At 37.2% G+C, this 27202-nt stretch overlaps 1 protein-coding gene and 1 long non-coding RNA gene across 2 annotated transcripts in view; both read left to right on the top strand.

Annotated features, from left to right (window-relative positions):
* Positions 1-1415: 1415 nt before the first annotated feature.
* Positions 1416-27202, top strand: part of LOC134666564 (proton channel OtopLc-like) — a 31249-nt gene continuing 5462 nt past the window's right edge. The window contains exons 1-10 of the mRNA XM_063523762.1: positions 1416-1831; positions 6905-7075; positions 13180-13252; positions 14353-14418; positions 14516-14669; positions 21347-21458; positions 22208-22357; positions 24500-24641; positions 25100-25296; positions 27010-27166. Coding sequence (XP_063379832.1) covers positions 1667-1831; positions 6905-7075; positions 13180-13252; positions 14353-14418; positions 14516-14669; positions 21347-21458; positions 22208-22357; positions 24500-24641; positions 25100-25296; positions 27010-27166 — 1387 coding nt within the window. The 5' untranslated portion in view covers positions 1416-1666. The remainder of the gene's footprint in view (positions 1832-6904; positions 7076-13179; positions 13253-14352; positions 14419-14515; positions 14670-21346; positions 21459-22207; positions 22358-24499; positions 24642-25099; positions 25297-27009; positions 27167-27202) is intronic.
* Positions 19186-19754, top strand: LOC134667010 (uncharacterized). Its single transcript, XR_010098573.1, has 2 exons — positions 19186-19250; positions 19565-19754. It is a non-coding gene; the product is annotated as an uncharacterized LOC134667010 (long non-coding RNA).

Raw genomic sequence — 27202 nt, forward strand, 5'->3', positions numbered from 1 at the left:
GAAGCAGTCGTCCACTATCCTCATAAGCTAAGTAATTTTCGTTGAAATATTCTGGCTTCTCTTGAAGCACAATGAAGCCCCGCGGGCCAAGCAAGGGTGTCATTTAACTATTATTTTAGATTTTTTGACTTATCCACGTAAGATTTCCCAACCTAGGTTATACAAACAAGATGATTAATAAGGTACTTATCATTGAAATTAGGAAATTTGGTATTAAACTGATAATAAATGTTATCTGGTATTATAATGTGTTTGGAGTGGAAACGTGTACTACCTTCCTGTATGGAGTGGAAACGTGGACTAGCCTGGCCAGAGAGAGAAAAAGGATTGATGCATTTGAGATGTGTGCAGTGCAGGAGACGAATATTGTGAATACCTTGGACTGCAAGGCGTACTAATGCAGCAATCCTAACCCAGCACCGAGTGAAAACTCGTCTATCCACCATATGCCAACAACACATACTCTCATATTTCGGACACAGTGCGCAGAGGCGGCGAAAGTTTGGAAAAACTGACTTTAGTTGGAAACACCGAAAGCAGAAGATCACGCGGTCGTTCACCAATAAGATGGACCGATCAAGTTAAAGACTCGTGATCCTTTGCTTTCTACACGGCTACACGGTCGTCAAAGATACGTTGGATAGAAACCAGTGGAGGCAGATCATCCGCTCTAGGTGCAACCCTGATAACTGTCCACGATCCTCAGTTATGAGGGACCGACCACAGAGAGAGATTATAATATGCGATTTAATCAGCACTTATTTATTGTTAGTCAGAAATATTCCCCGGTCGATTATTATGAAGGCTGGCCAAACGAGACATCATAAAATTATTTTTCAGATTTAACAAGATGATAAGGCATTAATCACAAAGTTGGGAAATTTGGCATTAAACTGATAAGAAATTATATCTGGCGTATAAAAAATGTGAGAGGATAAAACTTCAAAAAAAAAACTGTATTTTGTTATATTCAAAATTCAACAAATTTAAATTTTTGCTTAATAATATCTACTCGACGCATTGATAAAAGTTTGAGTACGTCGTAGCCCAAGCTTGTGTCGACAAAGGAAATTTTTATGGTTCCGTAACCAAAGGGTAAAACCGGGACGCAAAGACTTCGCTGTCCGTCTGTCTGTCTGTCACCAGAATGTATCTCGTGAACTGTGATAGCTAGGCAGTTGAAATTTTCCCAGATGATCTGTTTCTGTTGCCGCTATAACAACAAATACTAAAAACAGAATATAATAAATATTTAAGTGGCGCTCCCATACAAAAAACGTGTTTATTTGCCGTTTTTTGCGTAGTGGTATGGAACCCTTGGTGCGTCAGTCCGACTCACACTTGGCCGGTTTTTAACTCACCGTGCGTCAGTCTAAGAACGCAATTTATTTACAAAAGGAAACAGCCGGACAAGGAAACGATTCAATGAACCTCATAACAATTAAACCATCGGTAGATTGCTACGTTTCGGAATGATAACAGATAACAATCGGAATATTTTTATTAATTCATTCGCAATCTAAATTGCAAGACTCACTCGATCAAGGAAGGTAGTCTATAAACGTCCGTGTGTAAGTAATAGATATGACAGATTATTAAGTTATTTGCAAAGAAGACATATTAATTTTTAGAACGCGAAGTGATTTCTATAATTTGAAAGTGAAACATGACTGATACGGGCACAGGCAATATTAGAAAAGACATTTTAGATGAAATAGTGAATAGGAAGCGAATGGGAGACAAGAAGTTCCATTCGGAGACTTCCTTGCAGCATTTTGAGGAACCAGAAGATGAACCTGATTATGATGTGGAAGCTGACAGAGATCCGGGGGTGTGTATATATTTTTATTCCTATGTACAGTCGCCATCAGATATATCGGAGCTGCCAAGGTCCTCAAAAATATATGAACACGCACTCTAACGCCTTGACAATAGAGGCGTGCTCAGATATTTGTGAGCACCTTGGCCGCTCCGATATATCTGATGTCGACTGTACAAGTAACTACATTTTAAACAGGGTAGCGGCAGATTTCCAATTTCAAATTCAAATAATTTTCAAACGCGAAGTGCGAAGGAGACGCGGGTGTTGTTTTAATTTCATGAGTGTTGTGAATTGATTAGTAACAAAGGATCACTGGCCAGCAGAGCAACGTGCATATGCCATTAAGGCGTATCGTACCAAAGGCTTTTTCACTTTGTACCTCGAGCATAAGTTTTGCATTAATTTCGGAATGTTTATGCTGAAAAGGTTGGAGGAGTGCGTACATGGCATAATGCGACATTTAGGAAACCTGATTTTCAAAAACTAAAATCCGTGTTCATTTTCTTTTTATAAAAATAAACAGTTTTGGTTTAATTATATGCTTTATTTTTTTATTAAATTTTGATGTCGGAAATCCACTGCTGAACGGTATGTGTAGTTAAGAAAGTTGGTTTCTTAATTTGCAAATAAATAACATTCTTCGAGCAGTTTTTGGTATCCGGGTCAATTTCTGAACACGATTTTTTTTCTGTCCGTGATGAAAATCGCGGGTTAGCATCAGATAATACTTACCATTTTTTTTTTACATAAAGAAGCCACACTTTCACACCGGGTTCCATATGAATTCACTGATTAATTGATTTTTATAGTACACTTAAAAATACCTAAAGGCTCAAATTACTACTCCCGTGCCCTGTCCGGAATCTACTTTTGAGCATAATGAAAAATCCTACGAAAAATTCTACATTAGTATCACTAATTTAGTGTCAAATACTTAAACTAGATGATATTTACTATCACTGAGCACACACACTATTAACTTCATTGTGGTAAATAACTCGTGATCGAAGTTTAAATTTTGTCCGAGCGCGCGAGTAAAATTTCGTCGGCAAAACTCAAAGGGCTCTGACAGCCGACGTCTGTATCTGAACCGCCTCGTATCCCGCCTCACCTGTACTGGCAGTATTCGGCTGTTTCTAAAAGCAAGCGGATGTACGTCAAGCCGCGGCGTGTTCGAGCAAATCGCACAAGTATTTCGGAATCTGGGTGGGCGACAATTTTTTTCTAATTTCGATGCCCCTTATAAATTTTATTTCCCACATAGCTTTTCAATAACAATTGTCATATTTAGGAGCCCTTTATGTATCTTTATGTAAGGGATAACATAACAGTTTGGTTAAACACGATTTAAATTTTTGGCGAATTTTTTTATTACGAATTCTAATTTCCGTGCCCTAATTCCCATAGAATATTTACCTAAAACAGCTGATTAAGTGGCACGGGAATTAGAAAGTATTACATTTATCGTCAACAAATTTTTAATTGGGGGCACTGTAAGTTAATTGGCAATGTTTACGTCATATTATTATTACATATATATATATTGGCATTGAATATGTATTATATGTAATAATAATATGACGTATATCTTTCTATTTTACATTTAAGGAAATCTCAAAGAATGCACAAAAATCTATGAACGGTTTTTTAGTATAAGTACTATAGTACATACTTACAGGGTGGACCCGAATAACCCGGGCAATTTTAATACGTAAGGTAAGGTGGGGTAAGACGACACTGGGGTAAGACTATCACTTGTATGGAATCCTCGTACTGCTAGTCTTGCGCCAGCTTACCTTATTCATTGATCATATTATAACATTAAAATATTATATAAACATAAAACTATTTTTGGAATTATTACATATTATAATACCCGTACCTAAAACAAAATGAAGGTTACATAAAACAAAATGAATCAAATTTACAATGTTTTTTTTTTGTAAATTTGACGGCGTAAGCCGTATAAAGTTTAAATATCTGGGAGACCGAGCTTTGCTCGGAAAACATATACCTACCTAAAAACTCAAAAATGCGCGTTTTCCCAGAGACACCTAGCTAGATCGATTTTTCATCCCAGAAAACGCCCATATATGATCAAATTTCATCGAAATCGTTAGAGCTGTTTCCGAGATCCCCGAAATATGTACAAGAATTGCTCGTTTAATAGATTAGTTGTTATAAACTAGCTTTTCTAATAGGTACAAGAAAAATTAAATATATCCTATTCTTACTATATTAAAAATGCGAAAGTATGTCTGTCTGTCTGTTATCTCGTCACGCTTAAGTCGCTGAAACAATATCATCTTGATAATACATATTTGGCATAGAGATAGTTTGAGGCCTGAAGAAGGACAAAGGATCTGGGGGCACGGCAGTGCCGCCGCCAAGTCGAGCAAAACAAAGTGACACGGCCGTACCATCAAATCTCAATAACATTCTATTTAATTTGAGCATGTAGTCTAAGAATTAATAGACTTTAAAATCCCTTAGTTTTGTCACTGGCACAATTACTCTCAATCAATATTATTTAAGGTACTTCTAGCATACCCACAAGTTCCAAATTTAAAACGTAATTACGTTTTAGCTTTTTAAGCCAATAAAAATCTAATAATACTGCAATATTAGTCACGTTCTAAAGATAACTGCATAATTAAGTTTGTAATCCTATAGAAATATATGCGATAACAACGTTACCTTTTAGTTCTTACAATTAGTAGGGAAAGTAAAGGTACACTACGATGGACGATGTGAGTATGAATAAAGATGTATTATGATATGTATATACATAATATCAGTATGGTATGGGTATGATTACCCGAAAAGAAGGACAGCCTACAAAAAGAGATGGGATCCTATCAAAACGAATTCATGTAAAAAGATGCAAATCTCGCAACGCAGTTCTTCTACTAGACTACAAAAAAGTTTTGGGATGTAATGTGAAACCAAGTCGGTTATTTTAGTCAGTGCCAGGGGGTATTTTTTTAGCAAGTTTTTTTTAGGTAGATTATGTTATTTTTGAGAAATTGCTTAACCAACCTACACTAAAGATTTTCTAAAGAAGATTTTCCGGCAGGGCAGGGACACCCCGTATACCTATGTGTAAAGTAAGGCGGGGTAAGACTAACTTAGTTTATTTTGATCGGGGCAAGACTAACAGTATGAGGATTCCATACAAGTGATAGTCTTACCCCGGTGATAGTCTTACCCCACCTTACCTCATATGTGTTCAAACAATTTTTTGGGTTATTAATTTATGAAGGCAGCATATTCGATTTCTTCAGATTAACTTACACAATAACTTCTTCTCACTGTGCCCCTATTTATTTCTTAGTATCATTTCCTATAAGACCATATACCAGATCATACACCTTGTACCTATCTACATGCAGATACATGACACTTTTTAATGAATAGTTTTGTATGTAAAGGCGGACATGTTTACGAAACTACTCAAAGTATTGTTTTGAAATATGTACATTTTACTAAGAAAGACAGATTAGTTGCCATTAAAATAAAGGAAAGGATTAGTCAAATACGTAGTTTTTAGTGTAACATACTTTCGTAGATTTGTCGTTCGAAACTAAAACTAAAGAAGGTAAATATGTCCGATGCCACTTCAGTATGGTTGCAGTATATTATTGTAGATTAAAATATACATAAATAATAGTTTTAAGTACCAAAATAAGTTAAGAAAACAATTCCCGTGCCGTGTTCTAATTTCCGTCCTAGTAAAATCTAATTTCCATGGACACACTAATTCCCGTGCCCTGACCAAAATTTTAAATTTAAATAACTTTTATAGTTTTATGAATATTTTTATCCCATAAGAAAATTAATATTTATTATATTTTTTATCAAATTCTCAGCATATTTTTTTTTGTGTAATGTTGGTATTTCAAAATTCCATGGGAATTAGACAAAAATGCTCGTTTGGTGAAATTGACCCATCCGATTGTGAAAAAAATTGGTACCTACCTATACCTGTACCTATGTACTTACTTATAAAAAACAATGGGTGACAATGTCATACTACGATGACATCCAGCTTTCTCCGATGCTGGAGACCGAAGGTGGGCATAGGAACACTGTGTGTGTGTATGTGTGTGTGTGTGTGTGTGTGTGTGTGTGTGTGTCCCGATGAGAGTAATAGATAATAGATTAATAGATAACTGTTGTAAGAAATATAAGAGTACAGTCAACTAGAGTTAGACCGAGAAAAGTCTGCAGGGATTTTGATAGCCCACGCAGTGCAAGTGTCATTTTAAACGTCAAACTTCTATGAAATTATGACGAACACTTGTCCTGCGTGGGCTATCAAAATCGCTGCAGACTTTTCTTAGTCTAACTTTTTAAATTCTTGTATGCAAATACATTTGTAGTACAATTTCAGAGTATATAAAGTAAAACAGTGGCGATTACTTTAGTAGGTAAGTGTGGAGTGTAGACTGTAACTTTTCGTGATGAGGGGTTCGTTGGGTGAAGCGTAGAAACTCGCCGCTGGAACGCGCTGGCCGTCGTGCTGTCTCGAAGTCCGCTATACCTCCATTTACCGGAATATGTGTTGTGTGAAATAAAAACACATATATCTGAGTTTATTTACTGGAGAGTGTTCAGGCAAGTGATAGAGTTAAGCTCTCTGAGTTCTCTGAATATGCTACAAATGGCGCGGGTTTATATAGGAATGGCCGGGCGATTTGTATCTCTGAACTAGTGGGTATTATATGCAGAGTGAATTTTATTTATTTCTGCCAATCTCGTTAATTATAAGCATGTATGAAAGGAGCACGAATCCTAGACTTATAAATAGATACAATATTAAGCACGTATGAAAGGAGCATGAATCCTAGACTTATAACTAGATATAAAACATTCCACGCAATTCATTTGACATAATATGTGAGCACAAAGTAAAACATGATATACAAAAGTAAAAATAGTAACCTAAACGTAAAGACTAATTTAACACATGCATGACCCTAATAGCTATTTACGACAGTAAGTAATAAAAATCCTACTAAGTCACATTTTTCCTAAAAAGTCATAAGCATAAATGTATCAATACAATTAGTTTATTTGTAGGTTGTAAATACATCAGTAAATGGGTCTTCGGGGGAAGAAATCTCCGCGCGGCGGCGCACTATGTCCCAGCCGGGCCCGGTGTCGGGGAATTTCCTGACGGCGAGCGCCGCCCGCGCAGCGCGCCGCCGCCCGCAGCGCAGCGTCAACTACGCAGCAGACATCGACAGGAATGTGAGTAACGGCATAATCATAATATATAACATAAAATAAAACACGTCTAAACTGGACATATAAATTTCCTAAAATATAACTAACTAACGACCCGTCCTGGCTTCGCACGGGTAACACAAAACCTTAATAAATTATACACTTAAACCTTCCTCGAGAATAACTCTATTGACAGGATGATGAGCTATTGATGAGCATGAAAATCCATTCAGTACTTTTTGAGTTTACACACCCAATATCCAGGGCTCCACAGCTCGCTGGCAAATCCCGAGTTTGGACTTCTGAGACGCTGTCAAAGACCTAAAAAATACTAACTATTTCTTACTTATTCTGTTACATTCTTGCTTAGGGTTGGTTGCACCAAACTGCAAACAATTTAGTCATGGTCATGGTTAAAAAGTTCGCTTAATTTTATTATATGGAAAGTGGTGGTGTGGTGGTGGTTGTACCTGAGTCTGGGGCCTGGCTGCACGCCTTGCCGTCGTCGCACTTGGGGACGTTGTTAGATAATGACTCCCTAAGGATTGGTGCTGCGTTAAGGCTCGGGTGTACTGTGTGCGAGCCTCATTTGTGCGTCTGTGGGGTGATGGTGGAGGCAAACGGGCACCATGGATTGAGTTGTGCGCGGTGTGCTGGTAGGTTTCCTCGACATCATGCCATTAATGATATTGTGCGCAGAGCGATGGTGTCGGCTAACCTGCCGTGCGTGTTAGAACCCCAGGGTCTTAGTCGGACGGATGGGAAGAGGCCAGACGGTCTCACTCTTGTTCCTTGGGCTAAAGGTCGGATTCTGCTGTGGGATGCTACATGTGTGAGCACCTTTGCCGCATCGCATCTTACACAGACAATACGTGCGGCTGGGGGGGCTGCGGAGAACGCTGAGAGACAGAAACATGCCAAGTACTCAAACTTGAAGCCGGTTTACGATTTTGTCCCTCTCGCTGTTGAGTCGGCTGGTTCTTGGTGTTCCGATCCTAGGTCTGGTTCGTACCTGGTACAGCGTATATCGTTGGCTATTCAGCGCGGGAACGCCGCTGGTATTTTGGGGACGTTTGTGCCGGGTACTTACCGGATTAGGATATAGGTTTATGGCTTGTTATTGTGTTGTGTGTAATGACCAATTTTCTTTTAAATTTGACGATGCGTGTTGCGGATGACATATGTGAAAGTATACACGTTATTTTGACGAAACCTGTGGTGGATGAGCTATCTGTATGGTGACGAAGCCTGCGCTGTGGATCTGAAGGTACCTGTACTGTTAATATTATGTTTTTTTTTTTGGGTCAATAAATATATTTTTTTTTATGGAAAGTATCTTAGTAAACCACCGCGGCGCGCCGGGTGCCGTTGATCAGTCTGTCAACATGTGACATATCATGAATCACTTTTTGCCTTTTGTACCATCTCATTGTAATATAAAGAAAACAAACATTGATTTAGCGCCACATAAAATAAAACAACAATCACCTATATTATATCATACTAATCACACTCCTAATTTTATCGAATAGAAGGCGTGCCACTAACGCTCGTTGATCGTCATTTTTAATATCAATTAAACAGGCTAAATGACTGCTTGATAAACTTTTCACTCATCTGATAGAATTACTCGTAGAGGGTGATTGATTATTGATGAATACTGTGTACAATATGCCATAAATCGGCACTTATGCTATGCAGCTATGTACACTTATACAGTCACCTGCAATAATATGTTAATCATCGAAGGCCGCAAAAATATATGACACGATCTTATGGTTCAACACATAATATGATTGTCAGATATTTTGGCGGCCTTCGTTGTGTAGCATATTATTTCAGGTGATTGTGCGGCATTTAAGAATATCTACTTAAGTGGTCATAACTATCATAAGTCTATGGAAATTGGTCAAACCACATAAGGTCACATAAGATTTTTGTTCTCCTGTAAGTACTACATATTTGTTATTTATTACTTATAATTATAATTCATACTGTTTTTTTACCTTAATATAATTAAATAAAATAGAGTTTATATTTTTTACAATCCACTCAAACATTATATCGCATGTATTATTGTTATTTCTTACTTTAATAATTCGCTTTGGTAATATCTATTACGTGAAAACATATCTTTTGGATGGAGTATGATTATATCATTTAACGTAAAACAAAATAATGTAATTGAATATCAATAATAAGTTAACAGGCTGTTCAACGGAAACATAATGTCATTAATGACAAATTATCCGAGCATTCATCACAGATAACAACCTAATTAATTAAGATTAACTACGTGTTGTCATTAACTGATAAATACGTGATTTCACTGTCAAGAAGGATTAATACGTATATATACAAGGTGTACCAAAAGTAATGGAAGTCCGTTTAAGGGCATATTAGGTATCGAGATCTGATTAGGAAAAAGTAAAAGAATAACAATTTTCGAAACGAGACAAATTTTTTGGATTTGTATGGAGGGTTAGCCGACTTGAACTACCTAAATCTAAAATCTAAAAACTGTTCGCTTCAAAAAAATCTTTCTTCCACATTTTCTGAATCTCAATATTTTTTGCATCTTACAAGTTTATAACTCTACTCTACCAATAAAATATAGGTCACGTTTTTAGTCCTCGATTTATTCGAAATACAAAAAATTTGCGCTTTTACAATTAATTATACCGTACCGTACAATTTTATAATATCTAACGTGTTTTCAAAACAAATTTAATTATAATTTTAAGCTATGTCGGCAGTTTAACATCGAATGTATTTATGAAAGCAATGGGTGGTTCCTAATGATTTCCGCTAAAGCATAGTGTAGACACTACCTGCTTATAATGTTTAATAATATACAACTATTGGAAATAAGAATTAATATATTAACAAAAAATACATTGTTTTTTTAATTTAATAGAAAAAGTCTTTAATCGTGTTAAATTACAAATATTATTATTTGTATATATTTCAATCCAGTCCGGAAGTGCAATGTAATCATCACAGTATCCTTTTCAAACATATACATAAATTTTATGAAGTCCATTATTATTAGCAAAAATGTAATGTAAGGGAATGTGAAAAGGTACAGTTCCATATGAACGAGCGGCGAGCGGGCCGTGTTTGCAAGGCGGGTCAACTCCAGCGCAACCAACTGTGAACCTTTTGAGTCCAGTCGCCTGCGAGCCACCCTCGCCCTACGTCACCCCCTTGCCTCGCTGTAAATATACCCACTGCGGACTCACCGTGCCGCCCCAACGCCTCGGCTAATGAAATTTCAATCTCTTTATTTTGTGTTCCCTTATAACTCACCACGTCACATAATGGAAACGTTTCAATATGCCATTTTGGTTGTGCGAGCCTCGGCGCAGCGAAGTTCGTCTGTTGAAAAACAGTACTGGCCAAGTGCGAGTCAGACTCGCGCACGAAAGGTTCCGCACCATTATGCAAAAAACAGTTAAAAAAACCGGCCAAGTGCGAGTCGGACTCGCGTTCTAAGGGTTCCGTATATTACACAATTTTTAACAATGTATTTTTCATGTGAAAGGTGAGTGAAATCTCTTAAAAAAATTCGTAGGGGTCGGATCAAAAACTGTAATTAAGTCCGACTCACGCTTGACTGTACATTTCTAATAGGTTTTCCTGTCATCTATAGGTATAGACCTATTTTATGTATTTTTTTCAAGATTTTAGACTTAGTAGTTTCGGGAATGGTCATTATTTGCCTATTTTTTTGAATAACTTCTAAACTGTTTATTCGAAAATTGTAAAAAAAAATATATTTGAGATCCTTACAATAAGCTCTTTCATTTGATATGTAACATGATATGGTTTGAAATTTTTTATTTTTTTATTTTTTCATTCACCCCCCCATGTTTAAAATTAATTTGTTTACGTTACATGTCCGTATTTGGGTTACAAACTTACATATGTGTACCAAATTTCAACTTGATTGGTCCAGTAGTTCCGGAGAAAATCGGCTGTGACAGACGGGCAGACAGACAGACAGACGCACGAGTGATCCTATAAGGGTTCCGTTTTTTCCTTTTGAGGTACGGAACCCTAAAAATCACGTTTGTTGTATGGGAGCCCCCAATATTTTGTTTTTAGTATTTGTTGTTATAGCGACAACAGAAATATGTACATCATCTGTGAAAATTTCAACTGCCTACCTTTCACGATTCATGAGATACAGCCTGCTGACAGACAGACATACGGACAAGCAGACAGACAATCAGACAGACAGACAGACGGGCAGCGGAGTCTTAGTAAAGCGGCACCCTTTTTTACCCTTTGTGTACGGAACCCTAAAAATCACATTTATTGACACAAACGACTCAGTAATGGAACCAATAATAGCAATGCTTAATGTGATTTCGATTGTATAATAAAATTCCATGGAAATTTTATTGTAGACAGAATTGACTTTTAATAAGCTTCGTCCAGATCATATTGCCCTCTCTTATAATTCTGCTGGTCGAAGCAGAACTGTCAGTATTATTGACGGAGCTGTGTCGCTTTTCCTAGACAGTAATGGTCCTTTCTACGTCTGTTGAATTCCTACCCAAAATAATTAGCAAAACATTTTTTTCATAGTCCAATTAGTATTTCTTATGTTTACAATTTAATTTATTATTGAAGAGTATACTTAACAGGTTTTCACTTACAGGTTTTTATTTTTCTACTCTAGTAACTTTTACTACTCATGAAGTCAATTTTTTACTATTTAACTGGTCTTTCATAAGTACCTATGTCAAATTAAATATGTAAAACAATGCTTACATAGTTAGCTAAGTACATAATACTTACCTTTACTCACAATTAAAAGAACACAAAAAGTAACCGATATATAATATGCCGATATCGTGTAAGGCAGATACCAGAACATGAAAACATGGTAAAATCTGGAAACTACCTACCATCACAATTTCGTTTCCGGAAAACGTGGAATTTCCACGGTGGAATACCGTAATAGGATTATATAGTGAAATACAGGTAGTGTCGATCGAGAGAAACAAGCGACTAATGAAGTTATTAATCCGATTTTGCACGGCTTTCGACGTTCGCGCTCATGCACTTTTTAGTCGCTCCGCGCACCTGAAATTGTATGCCATTTTGATTTCGACACACGGACACAAACACAGAAACACACACACACAAACACCCAAACAGAATACAAAAACTATAGTATGAAAATTTGCCATTATTTGCCATTTGGCATTTAGTCCGCCATTGGTACATTATTATACATATAAATATATTTAGTGCAGTAACATTTAAATGATTTAATGAATTATATTCACTTTTTTATTTAAATATGTTGCCCGGTTTCATTCTGGTAAATGTGCAAAAATGAAAAAAAAACAATTATTTGATAATATTATCATATATATACCTATTATTTAACACTTGTTATAAACTTAACGCAGCCCAAGCATTTTCTAACAGAAGAAAATTATATCAATGAAGAAACACACGTAAAGATAATGAATTATTGTGTATTTATGTAATACATATGATGAAATTTGTATATTTTACATTATTACCTTATTTACACTTATATACGTTATGAGTATTTACCTATATATTTAGTTTTAATGACATGGTACCTGTTTTTGATTAGTGTTTAGTATGAGTTTATAGAAAAATGGAATCTTGAGCGTTGCGAGTACTTCAAAGCACGAGGGTTAAACAAATTTTACTCCCGAGTGAAACATAAAATTTTTCACCACGCCTACCTGATGCTGAAGAAAATATTAACTTAATATCGAGCCAAATCAAATCCGACGTCATTAAATAAGTATTTATCTTTTAAAATCATCTTTTATAAGTCAATTCTACCAGCTAACATAGGAAACAACTCAAAATTTGCATGCCCCATATCGTCGGGTGACAAGCAAAAGTCACTAAGTACCACCACAAGTTCATAGTCATAGTGAACCTTATTAGTACTAAAAGAAGGTCGATTTTTGTTTAATTTTTTTTAGTAATTGGTGACTTTTGCTTGTCACCTGACGATATGTGGATAAAATACAACTTTCTCATTAGTTTTTGACCAATCAAGAGAGTCTTTACCAGCTGGTGTGGTGAAAAATAAGTAATCGTCTTCATTAGATACTCATGTGTTACAGGAATCTATGGAGAAACCCCCAAAACTCGTAATTCCGGGAAGGAATGACGACTCCGGCTCCAATACGCCAGTTGGTAAGTTGTCCACGTACATCACGTATTTCACACTGAGCCACTTCGGTATATTTAGGTTAATATATATAGTGCGGGTTTCATTCTCATTTTCGCGTTTATCTTTTTAAAAGGGCTTACAAATGACCAGTTCGCCAGACGAAATCAGCCTGTCAGTGAAACGCAAGAATTTGACAGCTCCGAACAACTGACATGCTAATATCGTCCAGCGAACTGGTAATCTGTGGGCCCCTTAACATGCTTTTATTTTGTCCACTTAAAGCTTCACAAGATTCTATTTGGCCCTGAGATAGTGTCGCTAAAAACAACTAACATAATTATGGCAAAAATGTGCATACTAAATACCTATGTCACGAACAGTCCAATAAATGCCAGGACCTTTCTAGCAACGACCAATTTAATAATTACGAGATTTACGAGTATGTTTACTGGAACGCTACGCAATCTTTTTCGTCCTTTATTTAAATACAATATAATACTTAAAATATTGACAATTTGTTATTGTATTCTACATTATTTTTCCTGCATAATGTGGCCCATCAAAACTTTTAGTGACCAATCACAACTTTTTTAATAGCGCGAAATTGTGTATTGAATAATATTCAAAGCTGCGGACGGGGTATATTTATGAATAAGGGGTAATCATATCACACATATCGATATGGAACTAGTATGTTATCTATATAATAATTTAGTACTATGTATGATGATGACCTACTGATGATGATGGTAAAAGTCAAAACTAACGGCGCGATTCGGGAAATGAAATAGAGATTCACTAGATATGAAATAGTAAAGATATGTGACATATATTTCACGGCAAAAGGTACCTTATGACGGCTGGCGCTTACGACATTATTAACGCCGCTCCAATATTCAACCGGGGCGATGGTACCTTTTGCCGTGGAACGTCACATATCATTACTATTTCATATCTAGTGAATCTCTAATTCATTTCCCGAATCGCGCCGGTATTCTACCGAGATAGATATTTACCAAGAAACCTCTTAATTTGTTTTGACGAGGTTACTTTAGAGATATAAAGTACAGTTGGCAATAATAATGTGCCTAGAAAAATATTTTTTACTGAAACTTTTTTTCAGGCGATCGACACAGTCCACTTCCGTATAACGGCACATACAAAAGCAATGGCGACGTCAAGTCACTAAGTAAGTAACATTAGACTTTATAATAAAATGATTACATCTAAACATTTCATCAACCAATCACATCGTAGCGATCCCAAACTACAAGCATATGTTTCAGATAGTTACCGGCTATACGCCCCCGCAAACGACATGCGCGGCGGCGCGACGCCGCGCAAGCGCTCCGTGGTCACCATGGATGCGCAGTCCATACGCTCCGTGGAGACGCACGCGCCGGCGCCTACCAGGCCCGAAGATAACAGGCGGCTTACAAAGTCAGTCCGATATAATCATAGATATCTAGATACATTAGGTACTTAAGTAGATAAGTACAGGGGCCCTCTTTAGATACCGTAGAGTTTCGTATCTTTGCCTGCGCTACCTAATTTCGCCTAATTTGACATAAGTTGCCATTAACAAAATGTTTCTAATGTAAGCCTTACATAAAACTGCTAAATACAAAGTATTTTTACGGGTATCAAGATTCTTCGAACATTCTGCGGCTAACTTCACACAGTTGACCTTTAGTGAGGTTTTTTCGCGACGTCGACCACACGTTTTTTTAAACCAGTGTTTTAACTTCATTTTTAAACGGTGATACGGACCCGGTAATGTTAAACTTTTTACATGATTATATCCTATAACTATCTCTTTTTCATATGAAACTATTATTTAATGGCTAGCTTACGTTTAGAAGTCACAATTGGATAAAACGTTGGTGAGGGTACTTTGCGTCCATCTTGTTGCCAAATTTCGCCTACCCCTAGGGTTGACAAATTTTTTGTACCATATTCATTGGTGGATGACATTATTTGTTTCCAAACTTAAATATTCTCTTATGTTTGGTTATTTTAGTTTATGCTTTATGCAAATGTTTATTTCTACTCTTACTGATATTGAGTAGGTGCCAAATAGGCATTTTTATGTCTCACTTTGTGTAAATAAGGTTGATTTGATGTCAATTACGATAATAACAACAATCTTGCAACGGGTCCATTTTGGCTCATATACAATTTATTATTCGAATATTTCTAATAATACCGCTTTGTAGTCATAATCATCGTTTCTCCGAAAATTGTTACGCATATATTTTTTTTATAGTTTTTTGTGCTACTACCTACATTATTCATAACGATACATATTCCGTTTTTTTTACTCATAATATTGTCACTGAGAATGTATCTGTGCCCATAATGTTATTTGTAAGAATTTCTCGAAGACTAAGGCGGGAGCATTTGCTCTCGCTACGCTCGCTCACTGTGAGGGTCACAGGATTTCGGTTCTGTGAGGTTCACAGTTCTAACCTAACCTAACCCACCATTCTGGCAGCATTTCGGTTCTGTGAGGGTCGCAGTTCTAACCTAACCCACCTTTCTGGCAGCATTTTGGTTCTGTGAGGGTCGCAGTTCTAACCTAACCCACCATTCTGGCAGCATTTCGGTTCTGTAAGGGTCGCAGTTCTAACCTAACCTAACCCACCTTTCTGGCAGCATTTCGGTTCTGTGAGGGTCGCAGTTCTAACCTAACCTAAACCACCATTCTGGCAGCATTTCGGTTCTGTGAGGGTCGCAGTTCTAACCTAACCCACCTGTCGGGCAGCATTTCGGTTCTGTGAGGGTCACAGTTCTAACCTAACCTAACCCACCTTTCTGGCAGCATTTCGGTTCTGTGAGGGTCGCAGTTCTAACCTAACCTAACCCACCTGTCTGGCAGCATTTCGGTTTTGTGAGGGTTACAGTTCTAACCTAACCTAACTCACCTTTCTGGCAGCATTTCGGTTCTGTGAGGGTCGCAGTTCTAACCTAACCTAACCCACCTTTCTGGCAGGATTTTAACCTGACTTGACCTACAGGTGCTTGCTGTTATAAATAAAATCAAATATGTCGAAATCGATATGTCGAGTAATAATATATGCATAAATTTTAGTAATAGAGATATTTATGTAGAATGACATTATGAATATAATAAATTCGAAGTTCCAATGAGTATTGTTTAAAATGAAAATGTACAATGATCATTAGGATGTAAAATTATATGAGATACATTTTCGGAGTTTCGATAATCGAATTTGCAATTTTATATGAACTTTGACGCACCCTCTTGCAACAATTAAACAATTTCGTTAAAAATAATTTTTTTTTTTTCCTTATAATCCATTACTCTCCTTTATTTGGCATGTTGGTTAATTTTTGGCAGCCCTAGGGCTAAGCTAGCTTCATTATAGAAAATGTATGAAAACAACTTCAGACTGTTACTAAACTTCGCCTACTACCCCGTCTTTTTAAATATATGCCTAGTCTGGTGTAGTTAAGGTTTATAGTATATTAGCACATTCCAAGGAGATACGGCTTAACATGTGTAAGTAGGTCACAGAAAAGTAAGTATTAGCGGCACACATAGGGGTATTTCACTAAAAAAGCTGGCCATTAGTAGAATGTATCGAAACGTAGAATCCCGGGAAAAGGGTAGCCGAACTCCTTAGTCATATAATTCATAGATACTAGAACAATATTTATTTTTCGCTGCGTGTGGTGGGTATTTGTGAAATCGGTGTCATTTAACCGCTCTTACTAAAACACATCTACGAAAGCGGAAATTCGATAATAAATATTACAATTGTTATGCGTTGTTTAGACAACAAATAAGGTGATATTTTAAAATGTCTGTTCGGGAAATGGATTCACCAGGTATGCTTAATTGAATTTGTTTATTATTATTTTCTTACTAAGGGTTATTTACATTTAATATCAAATTTCAGTAAGTACTCTCTTGCACTATGAATTTACGAATTTGACTTGAACTCAAAAGGCCGAAAGTTGTTCTATTGGGCTATATTGGGCTAAATTTGTAGTTCTATTCGACAGGACATTTAATTCTCTAGCAATTTTATTTAAAATTAGGGTGCCCAGAAGTGCCCATTAACGAATTACGAGAATATTTACACTGAGCGATATTACCAAACAAAGTTTCTTTTTGCGGTCGGAAAAAATAATTTTCTGATTTATCATGGCAGGTCCTTCTGGCGTGAGAGTAGTGACCAGAGAATACATTTTTCGTATGATGAAAGACTGTAACGAACCCCAATTTCTACAAAAACTTGATGCAGTCATGAATAAAATGACCCCAACCGTGCACAAAATTTTACTGCATGGTACTGTTGTAATGAAATATGCCCTTCTCCCTATAGGAAATTTGTCCGAAGAGGCAGCCGAGGCCAGAAATAAGCACTTCCGAGAATTTAGGAAGAGCTTTTCAAGGAAGTTCTCGAGAGAGCAGTGCAAATTGGACGTCTTAAATCGGCTGCTACTTACGTCAGATCCGTTTTAGAGCAGCATTAGGCCTAAGCCTCTAAAATCAGCGAAACCATTTAGCCTTGCTGCTAGGGACATGATGCTTGGCCCAAACATAGACGCAAACGCGATGTCAGATGACTTATCATCAGATTCAACAGGTGAAAGTGATGAAGGATCGTCTGATTGATCAGATAGTAGCTGTTTATCAAATAATTAAAACTTGAAGAATGTTTTATTCTGCTATTGACCGGTATATAAACGATACAACACTACACCAACCGGCAAATGTATAAAAGTTGTATAAAATAAATTAAAATAGCATATTTGGATTCACACAATAGAACTCCTGATACAAATGTACATAAATCATTTTGGCCAGCTTTTCTAGTGAAATACCCCTATGTGCGGCAAGGCATGCCATAGGCGAAGATTGGGAAAAATACCCAAACATCGCCTATTGCCTTTGGGGCCATTTATTACCAACTTAACCAATGAAATTCAAAGTTTTAGTGGTGTATACTGATAGTTTTAGGAATACTAAAAAACGTTTATTCGCCTTAACGGATTAAAATCCTTTCAAACTTGAGAGATTTTTTGAGAAAAGTGCCAAAACACAGGCGAAGATACGAAACTCTACGGTATAGATTTTTAGGTTTTTTTCTTTTAGGTTTATTTTTAGTTTTGTAGGTAGTTTTAATTTTAGGTTACTTTTTCTTGTAAGTTTGGTGTTGTGTAAGTAGATAAGTATATGTAACATTTAGATACTCATTAATTTCTAACCGATCTTGATAAAAAAATTGGTTGAATGTACTGGGCTATGATATTAGGCTTAGAAACAAATTAAAAGTGGAATAATTCACTGTTTTAGGTGGGACTTGAACCCACGACTACTGGATCGCTAATCCAATGCTCTGCCATCTGCACCTCTAGCACATCTTGCATCCGCGACTTAGACCGCGACTCGAGTCGCCATTCCCGCGGCTGTCAAATCTGTCGATTTCCGTAGCATAACTTGTACCCGCGACTGCAACAGCCGCGTAGAGAACTCAAAGTCGCGGCGCGACTCGTCAGTGTTACCCGGCGAAATCAAAGTCTAAACAAATCGATATTTGCAAGTGGCAACACTGAATCGGAAACCAGGGATGCGCTAAATCATTCGTTCTTTGGTGGTAAAAAATCTAGTTTTTTGTCGATGGTTAAGTTTTTCCTGTCAAAGTCAAGGAACTTTCAAATTTTGTCAACATTTAATTACGGGAAAAAATATGAAAAAATGTAAGTAATAGAGCCTTATATATTTAAGTTTTGATAATATTCCTTAAAATATATATTGTTAAAAATTTCTGTTTAATAAACCTTTTAAATAAAATATTTTTGTAAGTAACTATAATTAATGGAATTGCTATTATTGGTTTTGTTCTCATATGCCTGTTTTTTTTTTCAGAATAAGTCCAGCATTATCCTAGACACGATTGATATCCCAGCACCCAAAGGAAAATAGTAACAGGAACGTGCCAACGGGACCCGAAGTGGAGAGTCAGGAAAAGAAACACACTAAGCAAGCTTGTAGGTTTCAAAGGCGGAGCTGTCCCCTTTTCTAAATTAACTAAGATGTAAGAAGCGCTTTAGCTTTAAGAACACCACCGAGGATGTGAACTATTAATAATAACCCTGATGGTTATGGCGTACCTACCAAGCTGCCGCAGTAACTCTCAAATAAGTTTCATATAGTTTTTCTTGTGACAATAATGGATGGCATGTGTGTGTACTGTGTAACTGTTTATGATTTGACGAATTGATATGAAAAGCTTATTTCATAGTCCTCGATGAAGTCACGACCATATTTTATTGTTTTGTTTACAAACCAATTTTCTTTCCAGGGTCATATTGAATTGTCCTACGCCGCATGTCCAAGAAAAAGGAAGAGAGAAAATACTTTTCAAGGGTAATAAAGAAGATTCTTACAATTTCTCCATTGTGGTTCTAGATGTTATTATATATTAGGTTTAATAATAAGAAGTCGAATATTGCAAGAATATATAAGGGAAATCAATATACTATTAATTTAAATTTTGTTTTTTTTTCACTCCTGTATTTTTTACTTGAAAAGAACCAAAAATAAAGTAGGTAGGTAAGTACCTAGAACTCCTAGAAGCCATTATTAATTAGCTCCCCAAGGCCCACTTCATACCTAATGTTGACAGCAACATATCATAGCATGATCGTATAATAGGCCCTGTCAAACATGAAGTGAAACATCTAGAACACAGGTATGATCTAGAGGAGTTTCAATATGGTAGACCATATGATAACCGTACTGCTACCTACGCAGACTATGACATAAGCGTAAAGCGTAACGACCTAACGACTCCTTCAAAATATTGTTGGTCGGCTCGGTCCAGTCACGTCACGGTATGGTGTTGGCAGGGGACGGAATGGTTTAGTGGGTGTTGACTGATAATATTTCATACAAAGCATGATTTTGAGCCGGACATGATCCTGTTACAGCCACGTATTACATCATTCTGTTACAGTACGATGCAGCGGGCACAGGCCACATGTAGGTATGTTTTGTTGAAGTCGAGGAAGGTTCCAAACGGTACCTAAATAGTAAGAGATTGTTGAAATTAGACATCTAACCGTGATCCTAAATATTACTACTAAGACTATGGCTTACTTAATAAGTTGGATAGTTTGTTTTGAACATTTGTACCTACCCACCTCATCGGCTTCATTTATGTACAGGCAAAGCGGGCTCCGTTGTTAGGTTGATGAAAGTTTTGTGTAAGGATCTTAGGATTACTTTTACAAACTTACGAACCTGAATTGAAATTTAAAAATCCTACATATGTACCTAATTACTTAATTGAGTACCTACAAGCTAGCTGTTTGAAATTAAAGTTGTAAACATGATGGGTGCATGTGTTGTGGTACTTGTAGGTATCACCGTGCATAATCGATATAAGACTGCGTAAAGCGCATTTAGTCATTGTTCCATACTTCTTTATTCCTTAGGGCAATAAGTAATTATACAAATTATATTATGGCATAATATATGAAACTTGTTTTTAAGTTATAATTATCATGAGTTTAGTTAAAAAAGTACAAGCAAACCACCCGCGAGAGCGAGTCGCGTTATAAAGTCGCGTAGACTTCGACTCGCGGATTGACATAAAGACGAGAGAATATTTTGTCTCAAAATAGGCAGTTGTGCTACGGATTTTAGTTCAAAGTCGCGATCGTTGTCATTTTCTGACAGTGACACCTGATCGCGAGTTTGTCGCGGCTCTCGCGCGTGAGTTGTGCTGCCAACACGCGACAGGCCGCCAAGTCGCGCCGATCTGTCACTTCTCACGCCTGTCGCGGCCAGTTGTGCTAGAGGTGCTGATCGCGAGTTTGTCGCGGCTCTCGCGCGTGAGTTGTGCTGCCAACACGCGACAAGCCGCCAAGTCGCGCCGATCTGTCACTTCTCACGCCTGTCGCGGCCAGTTGTGCTAGAGGTGCAGAGCTACTACTAGAGTGCTCTGTCATCGGAGCTACCAAGACCTTACCCAGTACACTACTCAACATATGGGATGGGTTCAAGTCCCACCGAAGGCAGTTAATATTTCCCTTTATAATTTATTTTTTAAATGTGTCTAAATTATTGTTTTCTTTTTCAGGGAATATATGAATATAATTTTAAGCTCAATTTACGCCATATTATTAGTGACTTTTGGGTTGATTGTCTACGTAGCAGAGCCATTCATCGATTTTGTTGATAATCTGTCCACGGTAAGTTCACCTATAAAATAATCTACTAATAGAAGTAATATACCGGGTGTGGCCTGTAATATGAGCAAAAAATTAAACTGTAGGCTGTACTCCTCATACCGACTAACATTTGTTCAGCGACTTTTAAAAATAACTTGTGGTTTGATTTTTAATACACTTTAAAGTTTATTCTAAGACGCAATGTATTGCGAATTTTGTTTTGTTTAAGGCGTGACAAGCAACGTCAATCACAATGATATGGCGTGGCGATGGCGTCCATTGAAGATAATATTTATTTTGTATGAAAAATAGGGAGTCTAAATAATTCATAATTTTTAAAAGTTGTAGAACAAAAGTGTCACCTTTTGAGGAGTACAATCTATGTTTTAATTATTTGCTCATGTTACAGGCCACACCCGGTATAATGCTATTATGTAGGTATTTATAACTTGGAAACCAAATAGGTCATGTTAAATGAGATATATGAAAGCTTTTCTGAGAATAAGTTTTATCTGCGGATCCCACTCCACCTCGTTAAACTGCTAAGTACTTTAAACAGGGCTGTAATAATTGTCTATTCTGTTGTTTTCTCTATTAGTTTATTCACACATATTGGAATAAGAATGATTTCTTTTTTATATTCATCCCAAAAGTGTGACAACTAGTTGAAACGAGAGCGAAGCCGTGGGAGGAGGGTCAAACTTTATTTTTAGATAATTAAACTATTATTACAAAACTTACATATATTTTGTAAATTGTTTTTTTTTTAGTATTATACATTGGCGCTGACCAGCATAGGATTCATTTACCACTTATATTTGTTCATCGATATAGGCCGATACAAGAAAATTGCCTTGCAAAATCAAAGAACTAAAGGCCTTCATGAGCAAAAGATTGTGGAGTATTTTAGGAAACAGGAGGTAAGTGACATTATTTAATTGTTCTACTTCGCTATTATTAGTTTCTCATATAAAGAAAGGACTCTTAGCACGAGGAATTTCGTATATTGACCTGCCTGTTCCTATATCTATCACACGCGCGTAATTATATTGCTGTCCCGCCCATTATGCCGGAAGTCAATGACATTGTGCAAGCGGGACAGCAATATAATTATGCACGTGCGATAGAAATAGGAACAGGCGCGTCAATGAATGACATTATTCGTGCTACGCGTCCTTTTTTTTGTATAGCCTATATTGTGTCCCACTGCTTAATATTAATATAAAGGTTGAACACGCCAAAACTGGGGCACACAAAATGTAGTACAAAATTATAATAAAAGTGAAAAAGTATATTATGTTTTACACATTTAATAGCATATTTAACGCTGTTTAAAATAACATTCCATATTTTAGATTTGGTCTACACAGTAAGCCATTTTTCTAACTTTCCTACGTACACGGCTCATAAGACTTTGCACCATGTTAATAGAACACTGTCTTGACGCCCATGTCCACATCTTTTGTAGTTCAGGGACCGATTTTACTCCGCCGCCTTTCTTTTTTTAAATTCCCTTCATAATACTCCAGTACTCTTCAACGGGCCGCAGTTCCGGACTATTTGGGGGGTTGCACACTTTTGGTACCACCACGATCCCATTTGCAGCATACCATTCCATCACTGGTTTTGAGTAGTGGCAACTGGCTAAATCTGGCCAAAACAAAGGTGGTAAGTCATGCTTTCTTATGAAAGGTAGCAAACGTTTCTGCAAACACTCTTTTCTATAAATATCGCCGTTTATTGTCCCGGTAGTAATAAACGGCCGACTTCTTTTCCCACAGCTACATATTGCTTGCCAAAGCAGGTACTTTTTTGGAAATTTCGAACGTTTTTTTAATTTACACTCTTCAGGGGCGTCTACTCTACTTAGGCTGGTATAGAACTCTTGCCCAGGAATTTGTTTAAAGTCACCTTTTATGTATGTTTCGTCGTCCATGACGACGCATGCAAATTTGGTTATGAAATTCTCATAAAGTTTTCGAGACCGTTTCTTCGCGGATGAGTTCTGTTTCGAGTCTCGATCTGGTGCTGCCTGGGCCTTATAACTCCTTAGGCCAGCCCTACGTTTCACTTTTTGAACATAGGACTGAGACATTTTAACTTTTTTAGCAACATCGCGAGACGAAATCTTAGGATTTGAGGCAAACATGTTCACCACCTTCTCGTCCTTTTTTTTATTCTTGACACCCTGCAAGCCTCCACTTCCTGGCTTCCGATCTATTGTTAGGTGCTTACGGAACTTTTTTAATACGCGACAAACCGTAGATTGAGGACATTTCAGTCGTTTCGCGATATCTCTGTAGCTCAGTAATGAATTTTCTACGTATTCGTGCAAAATTCGCTCGCGTTGTTGATGTTGTTTGCTCGACATTTTGACAACGAATAAACATAATTTAAAAAAACTTGATAACATTATAGGCCAGTGTCTTGTGACCAAGTAGGTGCCATAAAAGTTTGTATATCTCTATTATTTGCATAGCAATAGTCGATTGTACATGCCCCAGTTTTGGCGTGTTCAACCTTTATGTATTATTGTCGCGAAATGATAGCAAAACACAAGCCTCCTTGAGCTTACTGTGGGACTTAGTCAATCTGTGTAAGAATTTCCTATAATATTACTATACATATTTCCTGTATTACTATACATATTTATTTATTTATTAAATGTATGCATAATTCTTTGTTTTAATTTTACCTACGTATTTACTTAGGCGTGCTATAGAGTACAAACAGCAACACTCATAACTGTCCATCGGTGGACTCTATGCCTTTTGTAATAAGATTTACCGATGGACAAGTAACAGTCGCCGGTATTCGAACAATGAGATACGTCAAATACTAGATATTGAAACGATATGGATTAGATATGTCAGTGTCAAACAAGTGTCAAAAGTGACGTATTTGTTTGAAGAAACGTCATTTTTGACACTTGTTTGACACTGACATATCTAACCCATATCTTGTCTAGATCTATTAACTGACGTATCTTAAAGTTGGAATCGGGCCGAGTGTGGGCGATGGGACATACATTGAAATAGGTATTAATGAAATATTATTTTCAGGAAGAATATGGCGCAAGTACGCCGGGCTCGCCCGGCTCCGAACCATTCAAACCGCCGCCACTACTCATTCCCTTGAAACATGCTTATTGCTTCAGTCAAGGCCGACATTCCGGCAGTTTCTATCTAAAACTTGGCGCTGCTGGTAAGAAGAACAACTCAAAACCATTTACTTTCATCACTACACCTTATAAAGTCCCCCGCCGCGTCTGTCTGTGTGTGTGTTTGTTTGTTCGCGATAAACTCAAAAACTATATGCATGATATCTAATTTATATTTAATTCATCGAACACAAACAGAATTAGACGTAATTTATATACGCCGTAAAATCTCTTCTAAATCATCAGTCATCAACTTACACGCTGGATTTTCCTTTGGTATGTGTGTTTGTCAATTCGAGAGTTGGTGGAAAGGGAAGGTTATGCACCGATGTGGCCTTTCCCTTTCCTAATTAATTAAGGTAAACGTACTTCGACAGCTAATGCCCAATAGATGACACCTTGCTGTCCCCTCTATTGACAATGACTTAAGTTTCAAGATGACATGTACTGGGACCGCGTCGGGCACCAGTACGTTTACCTTAACATTATTTTAAATGTACAGGTTTCGCTATGGGCCACTTAGTCCACTCTGTGCTCCTGATCGTCAACCAGGTCGCTTACATAATCGACGATAACGTTGACAACGACCAGTGCGTCAACTACTCGCAGATCGCGCAGGACATCTTCAGCCCCATCTACTGTTTCCAGCAGCTTTTCTTTGTGTTTAAGTACTCAAACGTCATAATTTTAAGAAATAAGGTAATTATTTATACCTTCGGACGTCCGCTAGCTGGCGCTGCACGAAGCGAAGCGAGGACACGCACACGAGTGCCATTTAAATTTAATCATGGTATAATAATATACTCCGCCTGGTACTCTCTTCCCGTCTTTTCGTGGTCACGTAACTGACACAAGCCTACGTCATCATGCGACAGCGCTATATGATAATATGCGATAGCGCTATATAAAGTGGCAATGTTATTGTGACGTAGGCTTGTATCACTCTGGGAAGAGAAGACCTTGTTTTATTAGACTATGAATTTAATCCTTCGCACGCGCAGCACCAGTTAGCGTTGCTCATACCTCATACTATCACCCGCTTCATGCAAACGCGCCAGCTAGTGACCCCCTTATATGTGTGAAACGTATGAAATTATATGATAGGATAAATCTCACACAATGATAGATTATCATTTCATTCACGTCAGATGTAGCATAGACGAATAAAAGAAGAAGACCAACAATGTATTTGATATCAAATGGCGTTCCTCTAATATTCTGGCTATTGCCAAATGGCGTCATTTACGTAGCACGTCTCTGAGCTGCTTTCGGGTTTGGATACCGTAGTATTCCATCCATTTTGTTTTACGTTTAGAACTCTGGTCAAAATGACACAAACTCCGTTCAATGGCGCTGTATAGACAAAACACGATTTTGTATAGACATTGCGACTTTACTTGTTTTAGTAGAAACCCAATATCTATGTGCTGAAACCCGACATGGTATGATTTAACTATAACTTTAAGCAATACAAACTAAAACTTCACGATCAGTTTAATTGATCCCCGAGTTCCCTGACACACTTTGTAATCTTCCAAGCACTTTCGCCTCGTAATCCAACCTTGCAGAATAGGCTAGGCTTTCACGATACAAGTACAATGTTATTTAAATCGCTAAGGTATAACAATAATAATGATCAGATGGACTAGGATATACAGGGCGTCCCAAGACTATGGGACAAGGGAAAGTACCTTAAATATCGTAGATAGGATATTTTACTGAAAGAAGACATTATTTTAATTTAAAAAACAATTTAAACTGCAATCATAGATTTTTAAATAATTACATGGTTGAACCGGGAATCGAACCCGCTACACGAGAAAAAAATAGCCTGTAGCTTTATCATACTGATCGGAAGGCTTCATCAATAAGGATTATTTTTTGCTACATAACATAGTGACAAAAATAAAAGGAAAATTTTTGGGACACCCTGTATACTATGAATCTATGTAGATTGTAGGTATATGGCATTCATAAACTGGCCATACAATTTTGCAGCTGGGTGTGCCTACCTATATAATTTATAATCAATATTACAATATTTATTTTTTTAACATTGCAAAGCATAGATTTTTTTTAATGATATAAAGTCACATCAGGGTACCGCTAAGTTCAGAATGGACATTTAAAGTTTGTTACTTAGCGATACCCCGCCGTGCCGCGGGGTAAAATTGGTTCAGTTTCGTTACTCACACAAGACTAACATACTCGTACTCGTCTTTGCTTAGATTATCGGCCTAAATGTACTATAGATAGTCAAGCAGATTGTCAGTAGAAAAAGGCGGCAAATTTGAAAAATGTAAGCGCGAAAGGATATCGTCTCACAGAAAATTTGAATTTTGCGCCTTTTTCTACTGACAAGATTTGCTTTACCATCTACTTATATATTTTGTGATGTTTGTTGGTCGACAGGGTTTGGCAAGCTACGCCTTCATGCACATAATTGGGAGCAGCCTCTGCTTCTGGATCGGCACAATCGTCCGGGAGACATTAGTTGCACTCACTATCTACGCCTACTCACAGTATGGACCTGGAGGGCCGTATGAAAACGCCACTGATTATTCCCTGGGTTAGTTTGATTGCACTCTTCCATATGTTTATTAAA

The sequence above is a fragment of the Cydia fagiglandana genome, chromosome 8, assembly GCF_963556715.1.
Source record: "Cydia fagiglandana chromosome 8, ilCydFagi1.1, whole genome shotgun sequence".
Classification (NCBI taxonomy): Eukaryota; Metazoa; Arthropoda; class Insecta; order Lepidoptera; family Tortricidae; genus Cydia; species Cydia fagiglandana.